General features: G+C 37.1%; 2 protein-coding genes across 7 annotated transcripts; both read right to left on the minus strand.

Annotated features, from left to right (window-relative positions):
- Positions 1 to 531: 531 nt before the first annotated feature.
- On the minus strand, positions 532 to 5897 carry LOC132632280 (RNA polymerase sigma factor sigA-like). Of its 3 annotated transcripts, none has more exons than XM_060348154.1 (10): positions 5681 to 5897; positions 4403 to 5214; positions 3516 to 3714; positions 3301 to 3393; positions 2939 to 3067; positions 2762 to 2815; positions 2610 to 2687; positions 2333 to 2395; positions 1490 to 1602; positions 532 to 1020 (listed from the first exon to the last, which is right to left on the minus strand). In XM_060348154.1, exons 2-10 carry the CDS (start codon positions 5092 to 5094, stop codon positions 912 to 914), a joined length of 1530 nt encoding a protein of 509 aa, XP_060204137.1. In that variant the 5' UTR covers positions 5095 to 5214; positions 5681 to 5897; the 3' UTR covers positions 532 to 911. The 3 variants fall into 3 exon arrangements, with proteins under 3 accessions (XP_060204137.1, XP_060204136.1, XP_060204138.1); XM_060348153.1 differs by having other exon boundaries at positions 5677 to 5897; XM_060348155.1 differs by having other exon boundaries at positions 5635 to 5897.
- Positions 5898 to 7334: 1437 nt separating this feature from the next.
- Positions 7335 to 25053, minus strand: LOC132632281 (dual specificity protein kinase YAK1 homolog). 4 transcript variants are annotated; one of them, XM_060348158.1, is made up of 18 exons: positions 24465 to 25053; positions 18858 to 19057; positions 18101 to 18254; positions 17900 to 18009; positions 17730 to 17799; positions 17551 to 17633; positions 17389 to 17467; positions 17272 to 17312; positions 16513 to 16635; positions 15338 to 15488; positions 14907 to 15021; positions 14711 to 14793; positions 10983 to 11057; positions 10513 to 10587; positions 9632 to 10422; positions 9088 to 9249; positions 8170 to 8462; positions 7335 to 8044 (listed from the first exon to the last, which is right to left on the minus strand). In XM_060348158.1, the coding sequence occupies exons 1-18, from the start codon at positions 24606 to 24608 to the stop codon at positions 8004 to 8006; spliced, it is 2790 nt and encodes a 929-aa protein (XP_060204141.1). In that variant the 5' UTR covers positions 24609 to 25053; the 3' UTR covers positions 7335 to 8003. The 4 variants fall into 4 exon arrangements, with proteins under 4 accessions (XP_060204141.1, XP_060204142.1, XP_060204143.1 ...); XM_060348159.1 differs by having other exon boundaries at positions 7335 to 8003; positions 8148 to 8462; XM_060348160.1 differs by having other exon boundaries at positions 8148 to 8462.
- Positions 25054 to 26806: the final 1753 nt, after the last annotated feature.

The following is a 26806-nucleotide window of genomic DNA, read 5'->3' on the forward strand; positions in this document are numbered from 1 at the left end:
TTTGATACCAATGTTAATAGAATTGCAGGAGCTCAATAGAACTCGAGAAATTATGTGCTAATCCAAGAATTATTCAGAGATAATTCGAATAAACTAGCTATCGAAATGAAAGGAAGGAAATGGAACAGAAATAGAGTAGAGTAGTAACTGTATTGTATTTTCATAGATGTCTCTAATAGAATGTATTACAAGTATTTATAGGAAAGGAATCAATGAGCTAACAACGGATTAGAATTGTCTACAAGTCATTTGACTGAATTAGGTAATTCCTAATAACTTGCTGACATGGCCAACTAACTAATGGAAACAGTTAACTAACTTTTAAATTTCAACTAACTGTTAACTAACTTTGTGACTTCAACTGTTATAGACTGATTCATGTATGTATGTATTAGGAGTAACAAGTACCGAATTAGTTTAAATAGTTTAAATGTGCACAAACTGATTCAGATACCCTCATTCTCAAAAACGAACAAAAATGAAATAAACGCTTTGAAATTCAAAGTGCTTGATTTTAAGATGGTGGTACTATAGTAAGTATGAAAAGGAAGTATATATGCTCTCCTACGAGAAATAAACAATCAGCATCACATCAAGTGGAAACAAAGACTAGTGTTGAATATATCTACAGACAACAACATTGTAATTATCTCCTATCTCAGCAAATCTTCTCTTTGCTCTTTGCGTGTCAGGCATCTAAAATATATGGTACACAAAAATGTCTGCTACATCTTTTTGTCTCTTCACATACAAATTTGGGGGCTTGGTTTTGGGGGGCGGGGTGCTGATGGGTGGTCAAGAATATGTCGGGATCTTTATCTGTACGTTCTCCTTATCGGAAAAATAAGTTGGAGATGCAAAATTCTCACTGTACAGTCAATTTGTATTGTAGTCGCAGCAAATGTGCCAAATTACTGTTTGATCAACATCGCGTCTAGTCGCCTTTTCCTTGCAGCATGTTTTAGTTTCTCAAGCGCAACTAATCCCACCTGCCTGACCCTCTCTCTGGACAAACCGATCCTGTTAAGCAAAGAAAAGTAGCATTTAGAACAACTCTGACTCGTATGCAGTAAGGAAATGTGTCAATAAACAGAACATGATTTGCCATATAGTAAGGTAATTTAGCATGATGAATTTCAGTACTAGTGTCGGAAGATGCTTGTGCAAACTTCCATGTTCTGATATGTGCCCATTTTGAAGCTTGATCAATCTGTGCATTTCTATACATTCCAATAGGTACTTAGTTGTTTCTCATTATCACATGGCGATTACGGCAACCTGAATACTTGATGTTCTTCACGTCTAATCCTATTTCACTTTGGATTCTAAGACATAACAGTCCTAAACTTCTAGAATATCCAAAAATAACCCTAGATAACATGTGAGATATAATGTAATTAAAGAAATACTTTTATCAAGAACCGCGTATTTTGGATAGGGTAAGTAATATCTGATTGCAAGTAAACAACCATGGATATTTCACTCTTACCTTTTACTAATATCCTCCCACGTGAGACATTCACTGTCCAGACCATAGTACAGTCGGATAATCTCCCTTTCCCGTTCCCTTAGAGTTGATGAAATGAGGTTGTTTACTTCATCCTGTAAAACCTAGAAACATCAGAGATAATATTTCTTGACCAGTATTATAAACTTGTGAATATCATACATTGTTGAAAGAGTTGGTAGAAGCCCATAATGGTACTTTTTTCTTTGAAGCAAACCTGATGAAAGTTTAAACATATTAGTTACTAGTGAGTTTCTCATTACACACTGGCCTTCTAACTGACAGATTAGGTCTTCCTTCCATAGGAAATGGGGAAAGAAGATAAGCAAACCACAAGCATGACACTTGTGGCATCTAGAAATCTAGAAGAGACTCCTCAGACAACAAAAGTTTATATAAGGCAATATATGTGGAACCCAAGCCCAGATAACGGGATCGGCAAGGCCTCAATCAACTGCTATCAGACAAGGGTGAAGAAAGTGTGTCAAGAGCCTATTTTCCCATGAGAATATGGTTTCGATTTACACTTCATTATGAGCTGATGTACCATTAGCAGAACTGCGATGCAGTTAAGGAGGATATATCTAAGGGAAATAATACTTGGCAAAGAATATTAGAATTGAAGTCCATTAGGAAATAGGACCATATCTGGAGATACATCTATTAGAGTGCAACCACTGCTTGTTTTTCTTCATTGGTTTGGTGTAGGGGGATAAACCAGAAAATAAAAATATTCCAGTAGTTTGCTCATGCAGAACTCTTTGCTTTGTGCCCCTTTTATATGTTAACCATTTTACTTGTGACAGCTAAGCTTCAATAAATTACCTTGAGTGCCCATACATCAACACCATGCCATGGGTTGTTCTCCAGGTGGTTATCAGCGATGTACTGCAGAAAGGAAAAATAAATAAAGTAAGGACGAAATGATGAAACAATGATCAGTAATGACGTGTTGACTGATATCAACTCAAATATTAAACAGATCGTCAAGGTGCACTCTTGAGATGAAAGACAGTACTTGGATTATTTAGTAAAATCCAGAAAACTTGTCAACCACCACAATGTTAAATACATTTTGTGAATATTTGGAGTTTGGACTTACACTATGGAGAGTTTCTCCGGGCAGACCATTTAAAGAGGGAAATGCTTCCCTGTCAAGTGAATACACCTTGCTGCTTGCCTGTAAAAAGAAATGTTTAAGAAACATCTTCTGAAAAATGAGCAAGACAAGTTTAAGCCACAAAACTATAATACCTCAGTTGCATTCTTGACTTTCTTATGGGACATATTAAGGGATGCAGCTATATTCTGGTGATCAATGGGAACACTAGTCAGTAAGAAGAAAACCGCGTAATATCTCAAAATCAACTTCATAACTGACATGAAAAGTATTTAAATTTCTCTAATACATCCAATTTTGACAGAACTTACATTTACTGATGGAGTTACTCCCTTCTCTTCAAGCCTCATCTTTGCATTACGGATTAGACCGAGTCTTTCATGCAGATGTGTTGGCAATCTTAAGGTTCTTGAATTCTCAACCAGGGCTCTGGAGACACCCTGAGGATGGGGCAAGAAGTTAGGAAAGGTCCTGATACTATTACAAAATTGTATCCAGATAAAAGACCTCTACGACTGGAAGGTGGACTGATAATTCTTGCCAAAATAAAAGAAAGATGAACTTAATTGTTTTGGAGAAACTAGAAGCAAGGACAGCACGAGAAATAATTTGTTGGTCGAATTTTTTTCCCCTCATTTTGTTGGTTGAGATTCTGGATAAACAATGACTGTACCTGGCGAATCCACCAATAAACGTAAGTTGAGATTTTGTATCCTTTAGAGGGATCAAATTTCTCTATCCCACGAAGCAGCCCAATAAGCCCTGCCTGGATGAAAAAGAAATAATGTTCCTTCAGAGGCGCAAGTCTTGATTTCAAACTCTATTCATCAATGTACAAGTGCAAGAAATTTGCATATTTAACTTTTCATTGCAAAGTATTCAAGTCACCTGAACGAGATCAGCCATTTCAGCACCCATGTTATCATATATTTGAGCAATCGACATGACAAGACGAACGTTGCTCATTGCAAGCCTTTCTCTTGCCAAGGAACACTCGATCAGTGTAGATTGTAAATCAGTACGGGACATTTTCAAGGAAATAGCAAGTTGATCATCAGAAGGCTCGCATCCCAATCTTTCCTTCAGCCTGAAGTTTTCCATGATTTTGAAAGACACTAAGTGAGACATCTTTTAAAATCTTCAATAGTTAGGATTATTCTCACTGAATGATAGAATAGCAGAGCTACAATTACTGTATAAATCAACCCCGCTGTCTCAAGAGCTCAACTACTTCTCGTGCAGGTAAAGTGGAACATGTTAACGATAAGGAAATATCTAGAATATCTTGAAACAGAAATTTTTGAAGTGTATAAAGTAAAAGGAAATAAATTATACAGTCAAAGTACACTATCCTTCAGCATCCAGCTTGGTTGTGCTTTCTCTTTTTTGATAAGACTGAGGACCTAACCGTATTTACCCCCAAAGTTCAATCCCGCAGTGGCATTTTTAAGGTCACAGTAACCTTCCACCTCACATGCTTTAATAAATGGTGGTAACAGTCTGACATCAAATTTTATGAAGATCATTCTGTTTTCGAAACAAATAAGTAGTACACACTACACAGAGCAGTCGGACAATCTCCGCGATAGATTGGTTCGGTATTTGATAATAAAATTAGTTTCATGAGCGTGCGTTTTGGTTGGATAACAAGCTAAATAGAGTGGGATGTATCCAGAGAGGTTTCTTTTAGTTCATTTATGTTCTTATACACTAGATTCTGTTACAGCTGTGATAGGCCTGGTTACACTTATGAGAAGAGGTATGAAGTTAGTTACCTGGATTTTTGCTCTTCCATATAAAGACCAACTTGAATTTTTTTGGATAGTTGAAGCACTTCAGTGTGTGTGAGCAGCTCTTCGCTTACCACACCCTTAACGTAACCTTTTAAACGATTTTGAAGTAGCTCTCGACCAATAACCGATCTCAGCGGCTTGGTTGCACTGGCATATGTAGCTGAAATTTTTCGACCAAGAACTCTTTGTCGAGAATGCATTCTCCTCCGCCTAGCAGAAGTCCCTGAGCCAGTAATATGCATCTTCTCACAGTTCTTTTCATTTTGTGGCGAACCAGTCAATGCCTTCTCAATAGAAAGATTCCACTGCTTTTCAAGCATATACTTTTGCAGCAAGAGGAGAACCTCCATTGAAACATCCTCCTCATCGCTTTCATTTTGCAATTGTTCGAACATTTCAAACCAGGATGGCACATCAGAAGGGTCGGATGCAATGTCCACGTGCTCTTTAACAGCCTTGGCAGATTGTAATTTTCGACTGGATACACAACTAGGGCTATAATCTGATGACTTCTTGGCAGTTATCACATTCTTAACAGAATTAGGAACCTGATGGCAAGGCAAAGTATGATCACTGCAACAAGTTAGCTTTTCATTGAGATCCGAATAATAGAAGGAAGAGCTTAGGAGTCTTTTTCCTGCACTCAGTCCAATAACTGCTGTTGTGGCCATCATGAGGTCTATCCCTTTCTAACAATCCAAGACCATAAAATTAAAATAATATCAGGTTATGAAAAAGTTGCTATGCTGATTTAATTTGTCTCCTTAATCACTTTGCAGCTTCCTGCAGGTAGCCTACAAGGGAAAACATTTATAAGTGAAAAACAAAAGCTAATTCAAAAATAAGCAAGCAGCAGAAATCTGGACAAGCTTTCTAAACATTCAAAAAGTTCATTTTTAGCTTTGGATAAGCGGACTACATAGAAAAACACAGTATAGCAGAAAGTAATGAAATTTATCTTAGTTTCAGTGAGCTGCTAGTTTATTTGTTATCTTAGTTCAATCATCAAGCATCTTACAGTGAGCTGTTTAAAGTTGGAATAAAGCTAATACACTAATGCAAGATAAAACTACAACTATAATCTTATGTATACTATACAGCTTGCATCTACACGTGAGGCGATCATTACGAGGGATCGATATATCAGATTTGCATTGAAGGCGAACAATACGAGGCTAACAGATTGTAGAATTAATTACAGTGGGGCAAACAACCTGTAATTCAAGATGTTAAAGTGGTCAGTGCCGCTTACATACCTACCTCAATTTCGCAGTTGAAGCGCTTAAAAAGAGACAGATGGTAAGTGACAACAATGTTGTTGGAATGGCGGTGAAAGATGTTAGTTTGTTGCAACAGAAATGATATTCTTTAATATTGTATTTCTTTTTTGTATTTTTTATGTTTTTTTTGTTGTGATAATTAAATTGATGGAAGGAAATGAAAATAACGCGAGAGGAGATCAATAGAGAAGGGTGTCAGTACGTATTTAGTTTTGGATATTAGAGATCAATGCCCATTGGCTGGAATAGATATGCGGCTCCTACTTCGTGTGGTGTACATCTTCCTATTTTTGGGTCAGCTGTACACGTTTCCACTTGCTTTCTTTTTTCTTTTCTTGTCTTCTTTCCATCAACATTTCTAGATTTTACATACCATTAATCCATTTTATATAGCTATTTAAAAGCTAATTACTGAAAGAACCTTCTGCAGTAATAACTAATAAGTGTCACCATGTGACCAAGAGATTATATGGTCAGTTCATCAATTTATTTTTATTAAATTGCAAAGTAAGACAGACTTGCACACATTGTAGTAGTCCATCTTTATTCGACTTTTCCTCGGACTCGGACTCACTTGACTGACTGAAATAAATGTTTGTAAAATATACACATCATTAGTTAGGGTACTGTAGTTGCCTGGCCTTCTGGATATCAACATGTTTTATTTCAAGAAGTACTCCCTCCGTTTTATAATAAGTAATGTTTTTATCTTTTCATTTTATTTTAAAATAAATAGTATTTCACATAATCAAGAAGGCGTTAAATTTTGTTCTTTCAATTTTAGCCTTAATTAGGTAAAGAGAGTTTTACATAACAAAAAAAAGTACTACTTTTTGAAGGCATTTATTAAGGGTAAGTTAGGAAAAATATATCTTATCTTTTAGGAGTGAATAATTTTCTTAAAGAGTGTGTCCAAACTAAAAACATCACTTGTTATGATAGGGAGGTAGTTTTAAAAAAAAAAAAAATAGGTTGAGGATCAGTATTGCACAAATCGAGGTCCCATCATTTTCTTTCTTGTCATCGTCTTGATAGGAGCTTCATATTTATTCGGTGAGTCGAGGTATATTCCAAACCTGTCCAATTTTTTAAGTTTTTTTTCTAGTTCCTTTTTCAAAAATTATCTCCAATATTGCAAAATTCACCAATGTTAAAGCCAAAAAGAGTTTTAACTCCCTTTCATACTCTGTTAAATTATGCTTCAATAAATTGATATTTTCCTTTTTCATAATTGAGATCTTAACATATTCAGAAGGCGTGATGATGTCTTTTTTATGTCTTGAATTATTGCTTAATTTTACCATATCGTTATTAAATTTAGCATTCCACTTACCAAGATAAGCCACAATTTGTCACAACAAAACCTGCAACAGGAGCGACAATAATGTGCTTCTAACGTCTGATCTTAATCTGACATTAATTTTAACCATGCCAAACAAGCTTTTATTAAGATACTTAAGATACTGGGAGAGATTTTGAAATGGAAAACCAAAACCAGAATCTATACTGGTAGTATCTTATTTTGATTTTATGCAAAATTAAAAGGAATAAATATTTGACAAAGAACACCAAACACTATATATCTACTACAACCATCATATTTAGCTTATGCAGTGAAGATTGAAGTATGTATATTGCTGTGAATAAATACTCAGGTGTATATCAAAGGTAAATGTGATTCAAATTACAAATTAAGAACACGAATTCCACGCTTCTTCACGCCATTCCATTTAATATATGAGTACTCACATTGATGTGTTAAGAGGATATTGAAATAAATATCCAACTTACAAGGAATCAAGATTCCTGTTTTAGTTTTACAAAGAGATTGCTAACAAAATAAACCTTAAACTATGATTCAACACCCTACTCAACACAACCAAGCTTTGTTCTCAAATAAATAATTATAACCCCCTGGAGCACCAATACTAACATGCAACCCGGTTAGAGAATTCTTGCAATAAATTAGATCCAGGGAGTTGACACCCATATCTTCTGGCCCTTTAGAACCCGAGGAAGCAGCAGATTCGAGATCCCAGAGATCGAGCATGGTGATCACAAGCAGGCGTGACCAGATCATGGAGCTATAACCATTGACATTTAACCAAGCACTACAAAACGACATTCATGAGGATCTGTAACACAAGCCACTAAAGCAGGCTTTACCAGGTAGTCCAATTGACTGGTCTGCTCTTTGCACTAATCCCCAATGAAGGCTACAAAAAGTTAAGCAATTCTTTTGTAATCTTTTCTTGTCCGGGAGGTTGGTGGAATGTTTGGAACAGGATTGCTACCTCTACGCCCTACAACAGCACAAAGGTTGTGGATGGAAACATATCAAAACCTATCCAATAAACTCTAAGAGTTAATATCCTGAGCAAAGAGAAAACTATTCGACTCTATATGATGCAACTAAATACATAAGGAAAAAAGAACCAAACCCATACAGAGAGACTAGTGAATCTTTACCCCATGATGCACCATTCCTTGGAGCAGAAAGTGGAGCATCCGTATTATACGAAGAATGAGATGACTGCGGCTTCGCATGACTTTCATTGTAATGAACAGCCGTTGTTCTCCCCTGGCTAAATCGGTGAAGAGGTGGCTGCTGTCCTAAGCGGCTTGGGGAACCTTGTGCAAAATGAGGCATCAAATATGATGGATTTGCCATGGTGTGCATATATGCACCATGCAGCTCATGATGACCTGAAGGAGGGCTCCCTACCTCTCCTGGTAAAAATGCTTGAGTTTGCCCTGTAGGTCTAAATCATGCAAGGAATAGTGAAAAGAAAGAACACAGGAGCTCAATTTCCCAAGCAGGAGGGTGCATAAAGATAAGGACAGTTCAACAATTCAAGCAGTGCACATCCTAATAATGTCCATTTTCCTAATAAAGAAATTCTCAGACATAATACTTTAAAGTCGGAGACACTAATACTTTTCTGTACAACCTTCTCTATTTAAATATTAAAAAAAAAAAAAAAAAAAACCTCAATATGTGACCCTACATTTGAAAAAAGAAAGGGGAAAAAAACTTAACTCCTCTAAGTTTCAGCACTTGCCTGGAAAACCATGCAGAAGCAAACTAAGATATTTTAGGACGAGGAAGGAAGCAGAAAATCCATTACAGCCCTAAGATTTGAAGCATGAAGTCAATCTTGTATCATAAATTTCAGCAATCAAATTATTTTCAGCTATAGTAGATACTAGATGCGAGTGCCTAGAAATCAGAGCCTCCAGTATCATAGAGACAAACCAAAAAAAACTTATTAACTGCCTTGATAGAACATCATTTTTTTCCAGGAAGACATGATGAGTTGGACATCAACAAAGAAAAGGGACGTGACGACATTTAACGGTATTCCTTCAGAAAAAATTAAAACCTACCTCTGAGACATACTGGGATTCAGATTAGAGATGTGGTTTGGTCTTCTCACTCCAGTAAATGGTTCTTGAGAGACGACAGATTGACCAAGATGCATCCCCTTGGAGAATTCACTTGTTAAGTTGCTCATTTCTGGGCTATCTTCTTGCAGAAGCAGTTCTTCACTGGTTCAAAGACAAGGCCAAACCAAACACGTTATTACACATCACATGAACTAGGGATTTACCCAAAAAATTTAGACATGAAAGAGTACAATCCATGAAAGAAAACAACAGCAGAAGCCAAGGAAACTTCATGAAAGAGGTTTTGACTTAAACCAGCACAGAAGACAATCGTTTCTTGTTGAACTACACCTATTGAAAAAGATTTTTTTAAGGAAAACATTGATAGTGAAGAGAATAAAATTGACAAGTTAGAGCCCGAGATGTCAAAAACATAGAAAGAGATATATTAAGGATACAGCTACCACCTTGTGTCAATGTACTCTCTATGTATCATTTCTCAAAAGGAGGTCAATTTATTAAATAGTGCATCCCCTTAATTTACCTATAATTGGGATCCCAATCGCCTGGATCAGGCAATGAGTTACTAGCCTCAGATTTATCAAGAACACCCTGGGTTCTCTGGAATTGCATATGCCCACCTGGCATTGATGAACTCATAATATTATGCGCATTATTAGAGTAACCAACATTCACGCTGCTTGATCCTTGCTGTCTGGGGTTTGAGTTACTGTGTAGATGACCAAAAACCGGAGAATTGGCTTGGCTAGAATTGTTGCCATCTGCAACCTGCCCTTGCCAGTGAGAGGATGATGATATTTCTTGAGACTGATAGCTACCATGATATCCCCACCCTTTTCTTCTATTATACTGGCTACCTGCTGCCATCTTCCCTAAAGGTGATCCATGAACACTACTCCTCGATGGTGACGAAGGACCATAATTTCCTGGAGAACCAGCGGAGATCTGACTATACATGCTAGGAGGAGTAAACTGTGAAGGGCTCGTTCCAAGAGACATAGGAATAAAATTTCCTGGGCTGACACCAAGCCCATTCCCATGCGGGAGCTGCTTGAATCTCCTGGTGTCTGGACTGCTCCCAAGAATTGATACACCATTCTGTGCATACAGATGCATCCCTGAGGGACCCGCAGGCGAATAAAATGCATGAAGATTACTGCTATCACCATAACTTCCATAACTACTACCAAGCGCAGCACCATCGTGGTAGCTACCATGACTTCCTAGGCTACCATAGCTACCTACATGTGAATATTGCATAGCCTGATGATAATGAGGGCTGCTCTGCACTCCAACTCGATTCCTGCCAGAAATCTGCATGACAATGCAAAATCCTTTGCATAATGTTACTGAAGATAACAAGTAGGCATATTTAATTGTGTGTATGTACAGCAGTTTGCTCACATTAGGAGATAGACCAGCAGCAAACCAATGGCCTCCAGCTGGGTGATGATCCACCTTAACATTCTGAGAAACGGACTGTAAGAAAAAAAAATAAGTCAGAAGATTAGATATCATTCCATATACCCTCATCTTCTGAAAGCCCATTATCAAGAAAAGTGCATCAGTACATCTGAAGCGAAGTGAAGAGGATGCTAAGTATTTAGAGAAACCAACATGAAATTGTGAGCTTCAATTCATACATAAGCATAGAGAGCAAAAAGCTCAGCTCGAGTGATCCAGGTCCTATGTCAAACAAGGATGAGCATAGGGCACACCAATGAAGTAAGCTAGAGAAAGAAATTTAGAATTCATGTTGCAATACACAGTTACTCCTACAAACTGGACGGACAAGCATATAAAGTGGATATAACAACACTCAAGATCATATAGATTTAAAAAAAATCCTGGTAGCCCAGAAAGGATCCACTCACCAGTCGAGGTGTCTCCGGTGCAGGTCTATAAGGACACGTGAAAGGCTCCCCAGTCACAAAAGGATGCTTTGATGCCTACAGCACAATATTTGAATCTCTTAAAATATGAAATCTGACAAACTGACATAAGATGCTGAGGATGATTGTTAAATTTCTCTCTCTTATCAGAGATCAACTTTAAGGGAAGTTATTTCCCCTCTATTCCTTACTAATGATGCTATCTGGGGACATTTGAATCTCAGTTACATCTTTATAATTGCTTTTGTAGGAGTAAGATGCACGAGACTTCTCAAAATTGTGAAATTCAGTTACTTCCATACCCCTTTCATAAGAGAATTGAAGAAGTTTATAATATAGCCTAAGATTTCTATCATTGATCAATGTAGCTTATTCTGTTTAATATGAAAAATGGAAATGAATAAAGATGTCTAAAGAGAAAAGAAACTCCAAGTCCAAAGAGAGGGGGTTCTGCAGACATCTAGATGAAATAACCTGGCTGATTTCACCTTAAAAGAATATCCTGCATCCTGCTACACAGTTAACAAAGCATTGCAATTCATCTTCTAATATTTTGTCCAAGTTTTGCCCTAACATAATTATTTGTCTTAAACCTATCTGATTAAAAATGACTCATTTTCACAAAATAAAAGCCTTACTGAAAGTTCTTATTAATTATTTCTAACACAGGTTCCCCCCACAAGATTTCTCCAAAAGCATGATGACAGAATGACTTTATACCAAGGACATCACAGTAACAAGCTCAAGGAAAAACCTCCAGCAAAAGCAATAAGACTGAGTACCAATTGGGGAGCACACAACTGCCTGTGTTACAAATAAACGCATTCAAGTAGTCAGCTGCTTTATTTAACTAACAATTAAGAATTCATTTGGCCAACTTGTTGCATCAAGAACTATCACTCATTTTCAAATGAGTTTACATTGTTCACAAAAATTTATTTCATACAAAATAAATCCATAACAACTCCCGCACTGAACCCATGGATGCCTGTACTTTCTAGTTATGCTTCCTGCCTGATTCCCATCCCTCAATCCTCATAGTCACTTGTGTCCCTCTGTCAGCCTCACCAATCATCAATGGTCTTTGATTTGATTCGTATTCCAATCAAGAACTTATTTCTTAAAAGGCCCAGATCCATTTCCTCTCGATGACTGATTTTGTCTCAAACAAGAGAAAAACTTAAGCATAAAATCCTAATCTTGTAGATAGAGAAAAGATGCTCCCTGTGACAGTAGTTACAATGTTCTTTTTTTTTATAAGCTAATAATTTTATAAACAGTTGGGGAAAAGACCCCGTATACAAGCCGTATACCAAAAAGAGAGAACCTCCACCAAAACATGATTCTCAAAAAAGGAGACCTAATTTTCTATACAAACAGGGGTCTCATGGGAACACCAAAAGCAAACTAGAAACAACAGACTATTTTGCAACTTTACAATATCTAGTTCCACCCCTTCGAATGCTCTCCCATTTCGCTCTTTCCAAATAACCCACATCAGTGCTAGCGGGGCAACCTTCCAAGCCCTAGGACTCCTCTTCCCCTTTCTGTAACCCCAACTATACAATGCCTCCTCCACTGTTCTCGGCATCACCCATCGCATCCCAAACCAATCAAGAACCACCCTCCACAGTCGATTAGCCACCTGACAATGCAACAAGAGATGATCCACATCTTCACCCGTACTCTTGCACATGAACCACCAACTTACATGGTTGATCTTCTTCTTTCTCAGGTTTTCTACTGTAAATATCATACCCCTTGCTGCCAACCACGCAAAGAAACACACCTTCCTGGGAACCCAAATAGCACGATGAGGGAAAATACATTCATCTCTCCTTAATAACCTTTCATAAAACGATTTAACAGTGAATAAGCCAACTCTACTCTCTCGCCAACTACAAATATCCGATCTATCAGTAAGAATATTCTGTCCATACAGTAACTCAACCAAACTATAAAATTCTTGCAGCTCCCAGTCCTGAAAATTCCTCCTGAATCTCAGCTCCCAATGAACTTCCCCCTCGTGAGGCCTCACAATTTGTTGGACTGTCATCTCTCTTTGACAAGACACTCTATATAAGTTAGGGAAAACTACCCTCAACTCATTCTCCCCGCACCACTTGCATGTCCAAAAACTAACTCTACTACCATCTCCAACTTTGAAAGAAATGCGTCTCCTAAAGTCTTCCCACCCCTTCATAATACTCCTCCATAAGCCACATCCAAACGGTGTTATGATGTCTCTAGTCCTCCACCCACCTTCCATAACGCCATACTTCTCTGCTACCACCCCCCTCCAAAGTGCGTTCTCCTCCACCCCAAACCTCCATACCCACTTCCCTAGCAAGGCTTTGTTGAAGACCCCAAGATCTTTCACACTGAGTCCTCCCCATACCTTTGGAGAAGTGACAGCTCTCCAATTCACTAAATGAAACTTCTTAGAACTATCCGCTGAATTCCATAGAAAATTCCGCTAAAGTCTTTCCAGCGTTTCTGTCACTTTACAAGGAGCCTGCAGAAGCGACATGAAATAAGTGGGGATGCTAGACAAAGTGCTCTTAATCAATACTTTCTTCCCTCCTTTAGATAAGTATCTCTTTTGCCACCCCGCTAGCCGCTTCTCAACTCTTTCAATCACCGGATTCCACACCGCTAAATCTTTGTTTGAAGCACCCAACGGAAGACCCAAATATGTAGTAGGAAGCGTGCCCACTTTACAATTCAACACTTGTGCAATCTCATCCATATTAACCACTTCTCCTACCGGAGTGATTTCACATTTCCTAAGATTGATCTTGAGGCCTGACACAACCTGAAACCAAATAAGTATCTGTCTCAAGTAATCTACCGGGGAGACCTCAGCATCACAAAACACCAAGGTATCATCCGCCAAATAAGAGATGTGAAACCGTCACATTACTGTGTCCTCTGAATGAAGCATCAAAACACTTCAAAAAGCCTCCAGTGATTGCCCTATCAATCATTTTGCTCAATGCTTCCATAACAAGAATGAATAGCATAGGGGATAAAGGATCCGCCTGTCTTAACGCCCTCGAGCTCCCAAAGAAACCACAAGGACTCCCATTCACCAAAACAGAAAACCTGGCAGTAGAGATGCAAGCATTCATCCATTTCCTCCACTTGTTTATTCACATGATCATAAGCTTTCTCCAGATCCAACTTACATAAAATTCCCGGCTCTCCTTTCTTCTTTCTAGAGTCAACCACTTCATTCGCCATTAAAGCTGCATCGAGGATCTGTCTTCCTTCCACAAAAGCATTTTGAGAGGAGGATATTGTCTCATCCAAGACCTTTTTTAGTCTACTAGAAAGCACCTTCGAGATAATCTTAAAGATGCTACCCACCAGACTAATAGGCCTGTAATCTTTGATGCTCGTCACCCCTTCCTTCTTCGGCACAATAGTGATGAAAGATCCATTAAGACTTTTCTCGAACTCTCCAGTTTCATGAAATTCTGCAATGGTCTCCATCACTCGCCCTTGACTATACAACGTTTTATAAACAACTACTAAAGAAAACTAAAGAATTTTGACTTTGCAATTCATTATGTTGCAATATTTAACCACCCAAAATTAATGATCATAGAAAAATAAATACAGCATGATGGGGAAGTTATCCTCACCAAAAATATCGTTCAACAAAAACTAGAAAGCAAATCATTTTCTACAAGTAAATACTAAGCAACCTGCATAGGTGACCATCGCTTAGCTGGATCAAACTCAACAAGCCCCCTCAAGAAATCTATTAGTGCTAATCGTATTTGACTCTCTGCAACAATAAAGTTTTGTCAAGCATCAGAAACTCTCCGGAAATATGTAAACATCATCCACGAGTATTTATTTATATACTGTATTTATGCCTTGAAAAGTATGACTTCCAACCTTTAATACTATCTTCCGCTGCCAGAGTCTTCTTGTAAGGATATTTTCTGATGATTGCCTCAAGGTTCATGTGATTGAAATACTCCTTCCCAATTACTGGCTTTTTTGACTCTCTCTGAAGGAGATGCAATAATACGTTATTAGCGGCTGACAATGAGCTGATAATTCCAGACTATATATGCGTTGTAGAGAAGCATTTATAACTGACGTAGCCATTCATAGAAGAAAAGAATCAATCTCTACATGGCGCGATACAGTTCAATTAAAACTATCAAAATTTTCAAGAGAGGTTGTTTGGTTGACCCTTCTGGGATATCTCATACTATAATTGCGCTTAAAGATAGCATCCAACACAACTAAGCAGATAACGTATGATTTGCACGGAGTGACCCCGTTTCATAATTTATTAGTTTTGAATTTCATTGACTTACAGCTTCATATTCTTCTTCTGTCAAAGCTTGATAAACACTAGATCTGCTCATAGGACCTGGTCCACACTCTTCTTGATTAATGTTCCCAACAAACTTGAAGAACTTGCCGGTATTTTTGGCTTCCTTTAGTATGTAATCAGGGGGTTGCCCCCTGCACAAAAAAAATAAATTGTATTCAACTAAGCTAATGGAGTTGATACATGAAAACCTGAACATATTGCAACATAATGAACAGAAGAGCAAGCCACAATGTTTCCTTCATAACCAAACCATGACCGAATCGACTAGCATGGAAGATATAACAGTTTTCCTTTTTAAACATGGAAGATATAACAGTTACAGCGAAGATAAAGGCATCAGCTTGCCAAGCAACTGCACAGCTGGTCAAGGAAAGAGTGAAGACAAGAATCTTAACCAGTTGGGGATTAAGGGCTTGGTATACAAGCATCAAGAAGATAACAAGACCTCGTGACACCTTCTCTGATGAGCATGTAAGCTAACATGTTTGTGATCCCACAACGGAGCCATGTGCAGGGTAAACATGTAAATGATCCTACACATATGACGTATCTACTTGGGTTTCTAGTGTTGAGCATCTTCGCCAATTTAAGTAATCTCCAAAAATGACTTAATAGAGACAGGAGCATTCTCTTGAAATAAGCCATTCCAAAGTTTTCTACCAGAAATTTACCCGACATTATTTTAGAATTTAGGTTTGATTCTGTTCTGTGAGTTACTAAGAACTGCAAAATGCCTTGCAACAGGGTCAGCTTTCCTATTTTCTTATTCAGGCTCTCTCAGTATAACCCATCACATGCTCCCCTAAGGCCCTAACAGGATGATTAATTCAATCTTCTTGAGAGAAATCATACCATCTTTTTACTAGGTACATAAAATCATCAAAACAAAGTAACTGCTATAGTTTCCCACTGAGCCAGCTACTCAAAATCAGCCATAGAGTATCCAAGTTTTGATATCATAACAGTCAGATTTCCTTGTTAGAAAAACTAACTGTAAAAACAATAAACAAAGACAAAAAAGCAAAAACCATAAAGTTGGATAGCAGTGAAGCCAAGACATATGCACAAACTGATTATACTGGAATTGTGAATATATAATGGAAACCATTTGCAAGATGAAATAGGAGATTCCTAAGGCACGGGAAAGAAGCTTACCCAAGTATCTTTATCATTCTCCTCAGAAGATCAAATTCTGAAGCTCCTGGGAACAGCGGAAGTCCTAGAAATAATTCAGCAACTATACACCCAAATGACCACATGTCAATAGCAGTGGTATATCTGAGAAAGGATTAAGGTATACAATATACGAAACCATAACAAAACCAAACGACAAGGTACAATACTACATTACAAACAACAACGACATACCCAGTGAAATCCCACAATGCAGGTACAATACTATATTGAAATGAAAAAAAAAAAAAACACCTGTAATTTGTGATTGTCCCAGTATGGTAAAAGACTGCAAAGTTTGACATATATCTTCACAGAGGACAAAACCACTCGCTTTGAACATCGTAGCAAAAGTTTCAAAAACGATGAACTTCATAGTTACGGAAGGCTAAGGCAGGACATGGACTTACCTCCATTTTGAAAATAATGACATGCTTCTCGTACAATTTATCTAATTAGAGAGTGCCCACCTGATGGTTTGTGATTCTGGTGGCAAAATATGAGAAACTAAGCACGTTTAAGACAAAGGGACGGAAAGCATTCAAATTATTGCCAGAAAAAGCTGAACGGAAGACTTTTCACTATTAACTGAAAGCCTATGGAAGTTACTATAAAAAAAATTTCCACCCAGTGACACATGCAGTCAAATTCTGAGGCTGCACCAGGTCAGCTTCCTGCAGGCACTCTTATAAGAAAACAATGAAGAGAGAAAGCAGGATCTAACTAATAACTCAAGGATACTGATATCCAAGGAGGACTTCAGGTGACCGATAGTACCGACTCTGCAAAGAAGATATTGGTAAATTAAGAGATATCAGAGCAATCAAGTAAACTTGAATATAAAGAAGCAACAATCACCTGGATATACGAGTAAACAGTACGATCCTCCATGCATGCTGATCCAAAGTCTATAATTTTTACTTCAGCTGGCTTCACACTGACAAGATGCAAGAAACTAAGTGAAATGAAAAGGAAGTGAAGCACAATGGTATCTCCGACCTTGGTATCAGAGAAGCTTGCCTTGTGCATAAAAGAATGTTCTCAGGCTTCAGATCGCAGTGAATTATACCAGCATCTTTCATAAGTGCTAATCCACGCAATATCTATACACAACGAAAGTCAAACTTATTATAGTCTTTATTACACAAACAGACGTGGTCATCACCGGAAGTTCTACGTTCAGACCAGCAACTGGTTACCTGCTTCGAAAACAACTGGACAATGCTCAATGACAATCCTCTAAAATGGTTTAACTTTATAAGCTCATACCTGGAAATTAGAAATTTAAATCAATCAGAATGTTGAGGTCTGTAATTGATTGCAGATAATCACACGGAACATTTAAAATGCTGCTTCTCCCGCAACTTACAGATTTGTGTCAAGCAGTTCAAAAGCAATGCACAAGTGACGTTGATATACAAAGTAATCATAGATCCGGACAATATGGTGCTTATCATCAGGATCATACTTCTTATTTAACTGGAAAAAGAAAAAGGAAAGGGAGCTAATGATATCCGCATCAACTTTACTGACAGCACTGAAAATACAAAACCAGCTGAGTGATTTTTACTGTTGTCAGGATAGAAACTTCAACAAGTGCTTGTTGATAATAAGCTGGTTGATTCTTGATGACCTTAACAGCAAGAAATGTATTTGTTTCATCAACCGAGCACTTAGCAACCTGACCAAAAGTTCCATGACCAAGCATATCCTTGACTACATACCTGCATACAGTGAAAACAGTACAAAAATTAGTCCAACTTGTGACAAGTGAGAGGATTTACGAGGAACTATGACTAGAATGAAGTGCGTAGGCTTGAAAGAATAAAACTTTAGTTATCATCAAATTGCTTCATGGGAAAAATCATAAAAATGATTTCCCTCTGACTAGAAAAGCACTTCAGATTAATCACACAGCAACACGCTCACTCATAAACAAGAGAAAAGCGTGCACATTCATTTCATTAAGTAGATAATCAAATATTTTATTTTTCTCATTTATATACATTAAAATCTTGGAGAACTATTCAGATACTTCTCTTCTTTTACTTTTTCAGGTTAACCCTGCAAAGGCAAAGCAGTTTACATAAATAAAGTGCACTTGACCAGAAAGTAGATAAAAGTGTACAGCAAAAAAGTATTCAATTGCTATAATGAGAAAACTACCAGCATAATATTCTGATTTACCCAAATTGGAGACTTTTGCAGGGGAAAATATAGAAAGAATCCCTCCTCTCTAAAGGTGTTGCATTTCAACCCTCGCAAAGAGCAATTAGGACCCAAAAATACATGATAGAAAATTGTGTAACAGGGAAGAAATAACCAACCTTCTCCTTGTATCCAAATTAACCAACTCAAGATTGACAGAAAGAATGAGGTCTGAGTTTGCATTATCGTGGCCATCGTTCAACACACCAACCGATGGGGACGTCAGGAATCTCTTTGGATTCAATTCTTCAGAGTAATTGAATTGAGGATTGCAGATGCGGTATGTCTCAACAATATCTTTAGTTAACCTTGCCACCAACTGCAGTTTTGAGATCATGGTGTGATGAAAAACGCTTTATTAATAATTATACTTAAGACTCCAGGGGCTTCATTAAAAACTATAAAAGATAATGATAAAGTAAAATTGCAAAGATGCAGAAAATATTTCCTAAGCTCACAAACTAGATGTATTTGAAAGTCAGATGTAAAAAGAGCGAAGGTGGAATAATATAGTTGTAGAACATACAGCGATCAAATGACCATGTAACCTCTATATCATCTAACTGAAATGGAGACACCAAAATGCAGTAAATGAAATATTCTACACAATGTCATTATTGAAAAAGAAAGAAACTAGTATCCCCCATTTCAATTATTATGTGGCGTCGATTGATTGGGCACGAAGTTTAAGAAAGAAAGACAGACTTGTGGAACTTGTGATCTTAAACATGCCATGATATTTATATAGCTATAAAAAGCATGACATTAAGGAGAAAATGAGAAGTTTAAAGTTACGCTGTCTCGAAAAAATAGAAAGATGTCATTCTTTGTGGAATAGATTAATAAGGAAATAGTGCCACATAAAATGGAATGAAGGAGTATTTATCTCGGAGTTTTCCATACCTAATTAAAAAATTTGGGATAAAAATAATGGCTTACATTTTCTCTTCATCAATTTTTTATTTTTATTTTTATTTTTTGAAAAATAATGGTAGCATCAATTATTGCAAACTTAGAACAGAATAAACCACCTAAAATCCAAGTATTAAGCACTAGAACATTGAACCAACAGGTACTTGCGATCGAAGTTTCCTCAAACATTCTGATTTAGTGAAAATAAACTAGGTTAAGCTACAAGTGATGGGTATTTGAGTGAAGTACACTATAATAATAACTTAATAAATAACTCTATTTAACTTAAATAACCAGTATGATAATAGTGATGATATCCAACATCATTTCAGAGGAGAAGTCGGGGAATTTATAAATAATATCCTGGAATTGAAACACTCATAAATATGTGCAAAGGAAAAGTGGCAAGTTAAAATCCTCTTATCATGCAAAGTCTAAACAATCATCCTCCATAGTCTCCCCAAAACCATAACATCTTTCTTTTTTCTAACCTCAACCCACCCGCCACCCCCGTCCACCGAACCTCTGAGGTTTAAGATGTACAGTCATATCCCATTAACAAAAAAATTAAACCCTACATCTTGTCTACCTTACTCATCTTCTTCACTGAGATTGCCTTCCTTCACATAGATCGCTCTTCTATCGCAATTTCTCTAACAATGTCCTGTTAAAGATTACCAATCTTCAAATGTGCAGTCATCCCTCTCCCCTCGAGGAGTTGTTACCGCATTCCAGCATATAAGGTGGAGCTTCCTATCACTATTCATGTCGTCTGACAAATAGTTTGATCGACTTCTCTAGCCTTGCATGACGGATCGAAAATATGAACATCAAATAAGTGTGAACTCTTGATATTGTTTTTCTGATCAGGTGATTCTTCTCCTTTTCAAAAGAGATGTTTTTCAACTATTCCATTCTTCTTTCGAGTTTCTAGATAATTGCCTAATAAAGTTTATTGTCCTTATATTTCATCCCAACACCCAAATATTTCATTTGGAATTCAACAACCTTATATCCTCCAGCTCAGGAACACATTTATATTGTGCATACTCCACCAGATCACCTCAAACTTCCGTGTGTTGATTCGGAGGTTGCTGGTCACCTCTTAAATAAAACCAGGAACCAAAAGCTTGGATTGTCTCACTTCATCACAAACAAATAAGCATCTGTGATGATGGACTCCCTCCCTTAGCCCCTAGTACTAGCAAAAAAACCAAATAGAATAACATTCATCATTATGGAAAATATAACTGTTGAAAGGCAATAATGAATTAATTTTTTCCATCTGTCCCCTACCCCTATCCTGTGAAGGAGATAGAATATGAAATTACCATGCCATACACCTTGTCAATATCCAATTTGGACACCAACCCATCAATTTGGATCAACAGCTTCCTTTGCCATAAGACTAGTGTCTAGAATATCCCACTTCTAAGTGTATCCCTTACACCTTTAAATCTCGTAATAAGTACCTTCGGAATAATCTTGCAGATACTCCTCTAAACTAATAGGTTGATAATTCTTGATGTCCATAGCACCTCATAAGGATCAAGACAACGAACAAAGAGTTGAAGTTTCACTTGAAATCACAAGTGTGGTAGAATTGCTCCAACAACCTATACCATCCTCTTTTTAACTTCCAAAAACAACGAAAGAAGGCAAGAGTTAAAACACCAGGCACAATGCATGTTCCCAACATTGCTTGCGCACTTTATCCTCTTCACAAGGCCGCTCAAGTGCTTCCTTTTATTCAAATTATTTCTATTGAGCATGACTGCTCCATTCTATATTCTCTTCATAGAGGGACCAATAATATTAGTATGTTTTCCTTCCTGAAGCTTTCACACTCCAGCAAGATCTTTAGTTCTTATGGTAGTCCTTGCATACCATTGTCTGTCTCTCCTGGGCCTCATAACAGCTTATCAATTTATCTCACTTATTCCTTATTCTTGCTGGTGATGATGCTCCACGTGAATAGAGGTGTAGAAAGCAGTGTTCTAATGAGAATTCTATCGTATTTGTTGTCATTTCCTTTGTAATCTTTCTCATGCTTTATGCCGCTAAAGCTATTGGTAACCACCATGGTGCATGTTGCAATTGGTTCCCAAAGATGTCCTCCATTTTACATCTCTCCAACGTCACTTTCCCTTTGCTTGCCAGTTGATGTAGCATTGGAAGTTGGAACCACTGCACGATAACCTCAACAACAGCAACCCAGTTTCTATATAGCGTCTTAAAATGTTGATGACTCTAGTTTTCCTTAATGCTCGGTGATATGTATTTCTTCTGCGAACTTATGAACAAAAAAAAAGGTTCTCTTATGATAATAGTGTAAAATTATCTGTGACATTCAAGAAACGATTGTAGATCTCCTATGAAGTCGACAATTCTAGAATAAGGAATCAAATGTGGAGTATCATTCCACAAAGCACTATAAACGGGAAAGAGTCAACTTAAATGTTCTAAGGCCAAATTTTACTCCAAAATTTTAATAACGGAATAGGGTCAAAAATGCCCTTAAACTATGCGAAAACGAACAAAAATACCCTCCGTTATTTTGGTCCTAAAATGCCCCTATTGTTACTTAATTGGGTCAAACATGCCCTTTTTCTAATAAACATATTGTTTCTTTTCTTTATAAAAACATTATTTTCCTAATACAAATATTGTTATTAAAGAATCCTTTTCTTGTTTCTTCTCTTTTAAAATCCCTGAAAAAGTCGGAAGTAATCTTTTTTTCTTCTAAATCTCGTTTTATCAATTAAAATAGATTAACTCCATGTATTTTTAACTGATAATATAGGTCATCTATATAAGATGTAGTAACACATCATTAATTTTCATTTAGATGACGATAAAATTCTTTTTCCTAATAAAATGGGAAATATTTTATTTCTTAATCTTTTCCGAATTGAAGTAGGATAAGCATTTGCTAATACAATCTTGGTTTAAAGAGATAGGTGGAAACCAAATATGCGAGGTTATCCCTCTAACCTAAGGAACTAACTCCAAGCAAAATTGCTCATCAAGAGAATACTAGTAATAACTAACACGAGTTTACCTGTTTGCACAGTCATCTTTTGTCGAAAGAAAGGGCTACTTCAATAAGCATGTTCCAATTGATTCAACAGAAAAGGCTCAAATATGTCATCGAACTATCGGAAATGGCTCATTTATGCTATTCGTCAATAGATTGGCTCATTTATGCCATTGAACTATCGAAAATTGCTCATTTATGTCATTGAACTATCGAAAATTGCTCATTTATGCCACTCATCAATAGTTTGGCTCATTTATGCCATCGCCCGTTACCAAAATAACTCATCCATGCCATTTTTCATTAACGCCGGTTTACAATACCAGATATGACACGTGGCCTCTAACTAGATTATGGTTGTGGGTAGGTAGGGTGTATGGGTCGGATTTTTTATTAATTTGGGATTTAAAATTGGGCTGGTTTAATTAAACGACGTAGACCTCTAATTGGAGGCCACGTGCCATATCTGGTATTATAAAACCGACGTTAATGAAAAATGGCATAGATGAGTCATTTTGGCAACGGGCAATGCCATAAATGAGTCAAACTATTGATGAGTGGCATAAATGAACCATTTTCAAAAGTTCGATGGCATAAATGAGCCAAACTATTGATGAGTGGCATAAATGAGTCATTTCCGATAGTTCGATGGCATATTTGAGTCTTTTCCGTTGATTCTATTATTGAAACATTGGAGTTATCATGTTAGTCCCGGATATATTCTTTTTAACAATGTGAATTTTGTTCCACACGAATGCTGCATACTTTTCTCTCTTTTTCGCAACGAGTAGGGGGTTCCCTTAAAGGGCATATTATCTGGGAGTAGAGACACCTCTCAACTCATCACTTTGGTCGCTCTACGGCTACAAATTCCAGTCTAGAGAGTAAATACAGCAGACATCCCATTGAAACAGTCATAAACCTTATTGCTGATCATCCGCAAAACACATTGACCCATACTCACCCTTCCTTAGAGCTGATATGGCAAACAGTTATCATCCCTCTACCAGGATAATGTCGTAGATTAAACCATCCTTGTAGTGGACTCAACTCTCAGAGGTACAGCTTCAGCTATCAGCTTTTACATTCAACATTCTTTCTTATTACCAGCAATCCAATCTATCATTGAAGCCCCACCCAGGTGCACTCCCAATATCTAGATTGACCTACCTCAAATGGGTTCCTTTCTTTGTCATTTCTTACCGAAGGTTGAAGAAAACAGACAGAATAAATAGGACTACTTCAGATTACAATATGATGAGCTTTATGATAAACATTCAACTCTAATTACTTATATGACTTTCTACAGATACAGAAATCGTTATCTATAAATTGACTTCCGGAAGCTATGGAGGTCGAGGATTAGGATAGAAGGTTAGTAGGTAGCCGAGTATTCTCCTTATTAGTAATATTAGTTAGTAATCGTGTAGATTCTTTTCATCAAGGTGTATTACTATCTGTTGCTTCATTTTCTTTTTATCTTGCTATTTTGTTGTCATATTTTTCTTGATACCATGCTTCAAATCCTTTTTTTCTTTTCTTTTGAGCCGAGAGTCTATCAGAATCAGCCTCTCTACCCTCCTCAGACCCCACTTGTGGGACTACACAGGGTATGCTGTTTATAAATTGACTTCCGGTGACTCATTAATTGCTAGAACTCAAAATTCAGCAGGCAGTAATGAACAAAATTTTATCTCACCCCTTAATTCAAGAAAGCCCCAAAATGCAAAGTGGAATACAGTAAACAAAGTAAATAGTATTGGAAAAGAGCACTTACAGGTCTTCTAACAACTACCCGCAAACTTTGGGGCTTAGCATTTGCCTTTACAATAGGCAAATAAGGACCAAAAACTCTCTGGCTCGGACGCCATAAGGTTTCCACAACCGTCTGTTCCTTAGAACTAGTACTTGCCTCATCCATCAATAACTGATTAGTATTACAAAATTACAACACAAATACAAAAACCTAAAGAAGCAAGGGCATCATCATCGGATCAAAAAGGAACCCCATGTACATCAATCTTCCAGAAGATTCTAATCCCATCCTCATTAACCCAAAAACAGTCAAACCATGATCATCAACAGATCCATCCCCTTTAGAATTTCAACTCATTTACTCAAATCTTGTTTTCCCCTTTTCCGTAAAAATCTTGTCTTTATCAAGAAAGATGATGGTTGATCAAAGTATTGGGGTGTAAGGAAAATGATGGGGATTGAAGGAGTATGTTGAGTGAATCTGATGAGGTTGAAGAGAAGTGTCAATTGGAGAACCAGCCACACCGTCGCTGGAGTTTGCTCCAGATGGGATTTTTCAGTTTTGTTTTCTTTTGTTGTTTCGATATGGGCAAAAACCCAAGTTTATGTAGTAAATCTTCTATTATTATTGCCACTATTTGGAGTATTATTTTATCTTATCTTTACTCCACAGTTTAAGTTCTGTATAATCTTCGTTATTTTTCATTTATTGACCAATCTTTAGCAAGCGTGGTGCTAATTTATATCCAATGCTAGTATTTGGAGAGGAATTCTTTTTTCGGTCAATCATAATTTGGTCGGGGCATGATAATAGGTGCTATTACAACAAAATATAATGGGGTAATTCTACAAGTGGGTTCTGGAGCAGGTAGAGTATACGTAGACCTCATCCCTATCTCGTGGAGGTAAAAAGATTGTTTCTGAAAGTCCCTCGGCTCAAACACAGCAAATCAAAGTAGTTATGAAAAAGGAAGTACGACAGAAAAAATATAGCAATTAATAAAGTAAGCGGTCCAAAAAATGAACAAAAACAATAGCAAATGGTGCGATAACCGAAACACAATAAACAACGGATGGTAACAAATATCAAAATCAAGAAACGATGTAAATGGGTTGATACTATGACAAACACGATACTCCAGACAACCACCAAGCATAATCCCGCTGAAAATTGCGACAGTGCTCAATTACCTACTAGCATTCTACCCTATTTTGCTGCCTCCATACCTTTTTATCTAAGGTCATGTCCTTGATAAGCAGAAGTTGTGTCATGTCCTGTCTAATCACCTCTCCCTAATATTTTTTCGGCATACCTCTACATTTTCCCGTACCCACTATATATAACCTCTCACACCTCCTATGGCATCTACGCATCTCCTCTTCATATCGATAGTAGGTAATACATGAAAATAAAGTAAAAACATTGAAACAATAAACAATAAAAGACAAGTAAAAATAGAGAAATAGCGAGAGATGAATTTACGATTTAAAGTTTATGGATTTCGAAGTTTATTAATTGTACATATTCAGTCGATTTCTCAAGAAATATACAAGGTTTGGACCAGAGCTACTTAATTCTGCCGAATCCATACTTCGTATGCTAGCTTCGCCCTCGGAGAGATCCCATGATTTTATTAGAGCTACGCACCCACCATCGTATATTGCTTCTTTAAAACAATAATATGATTCTAAAAATCTTAAGTTGAATACAATGACGGAAAATATATAAGATAAAATATGTATATCTTGTAGTTTGTGTAAATCGTACAAGGACTGCTCAATGTTAGGTATCTGATCCCCTGGTTCATACGAGAACCTTCTTATTTATAGGCACTTCGACTCGCACTCATGAAGTTGAAATCTTAGTTAAGTCTCCGTTGAGGAAAAATGAGTACTGACTGTTGTCACGTGGATAAGCATCTCAAGTGTAGGTGTCGGTAGAAGTCTTAACCTCCCGACTCGATCAATAGGGTTAATTGAGTCTTATCGTTGGTTGAACACGCAGAGGTCATGGCCCACGTTGCATCTGCCGTTCTATGGGTAGGTTGTCCACATATAGATCATGTGAGAAGTTAGAGACGGGCATTCTACCTTGTGGCAAAAGAGTCTTCGCTCAGGGCGTTTAGCATGACACGTGTGGGGCACATGTTATTTTTATCAATAACAATTTCTTTTATTAGTGCGAATAATCTTTAAATGATATTAACTTGTTTTCATTGACAACGTAGAATTTCTCTGTACACAAATTAGGGTAAAATTACAGGTTCTAACATATTAGTTGCTTCATTTTTCAGATTATGAGTTCCGTTTATTTTGGGAAGCTACTTATAAGTATTTTTAAGTGATCTAATAATATAAAAATTC

Source organism: Lycium barbarum, chromosome 3 (assembly GCF_019175385.1).
Source record: "Lycium barbarum isolate Lr01 chromosome 3, ASM1917538v2, whole genome shotgun sequence".
Taxonomy (NCBI): domain Eukaryota; kingdom Viridiplantae; phylum Streptophyta; class Magnoliopsida; order Solanales; family Solanaceae; genus Lycium; species Lycium barbarum.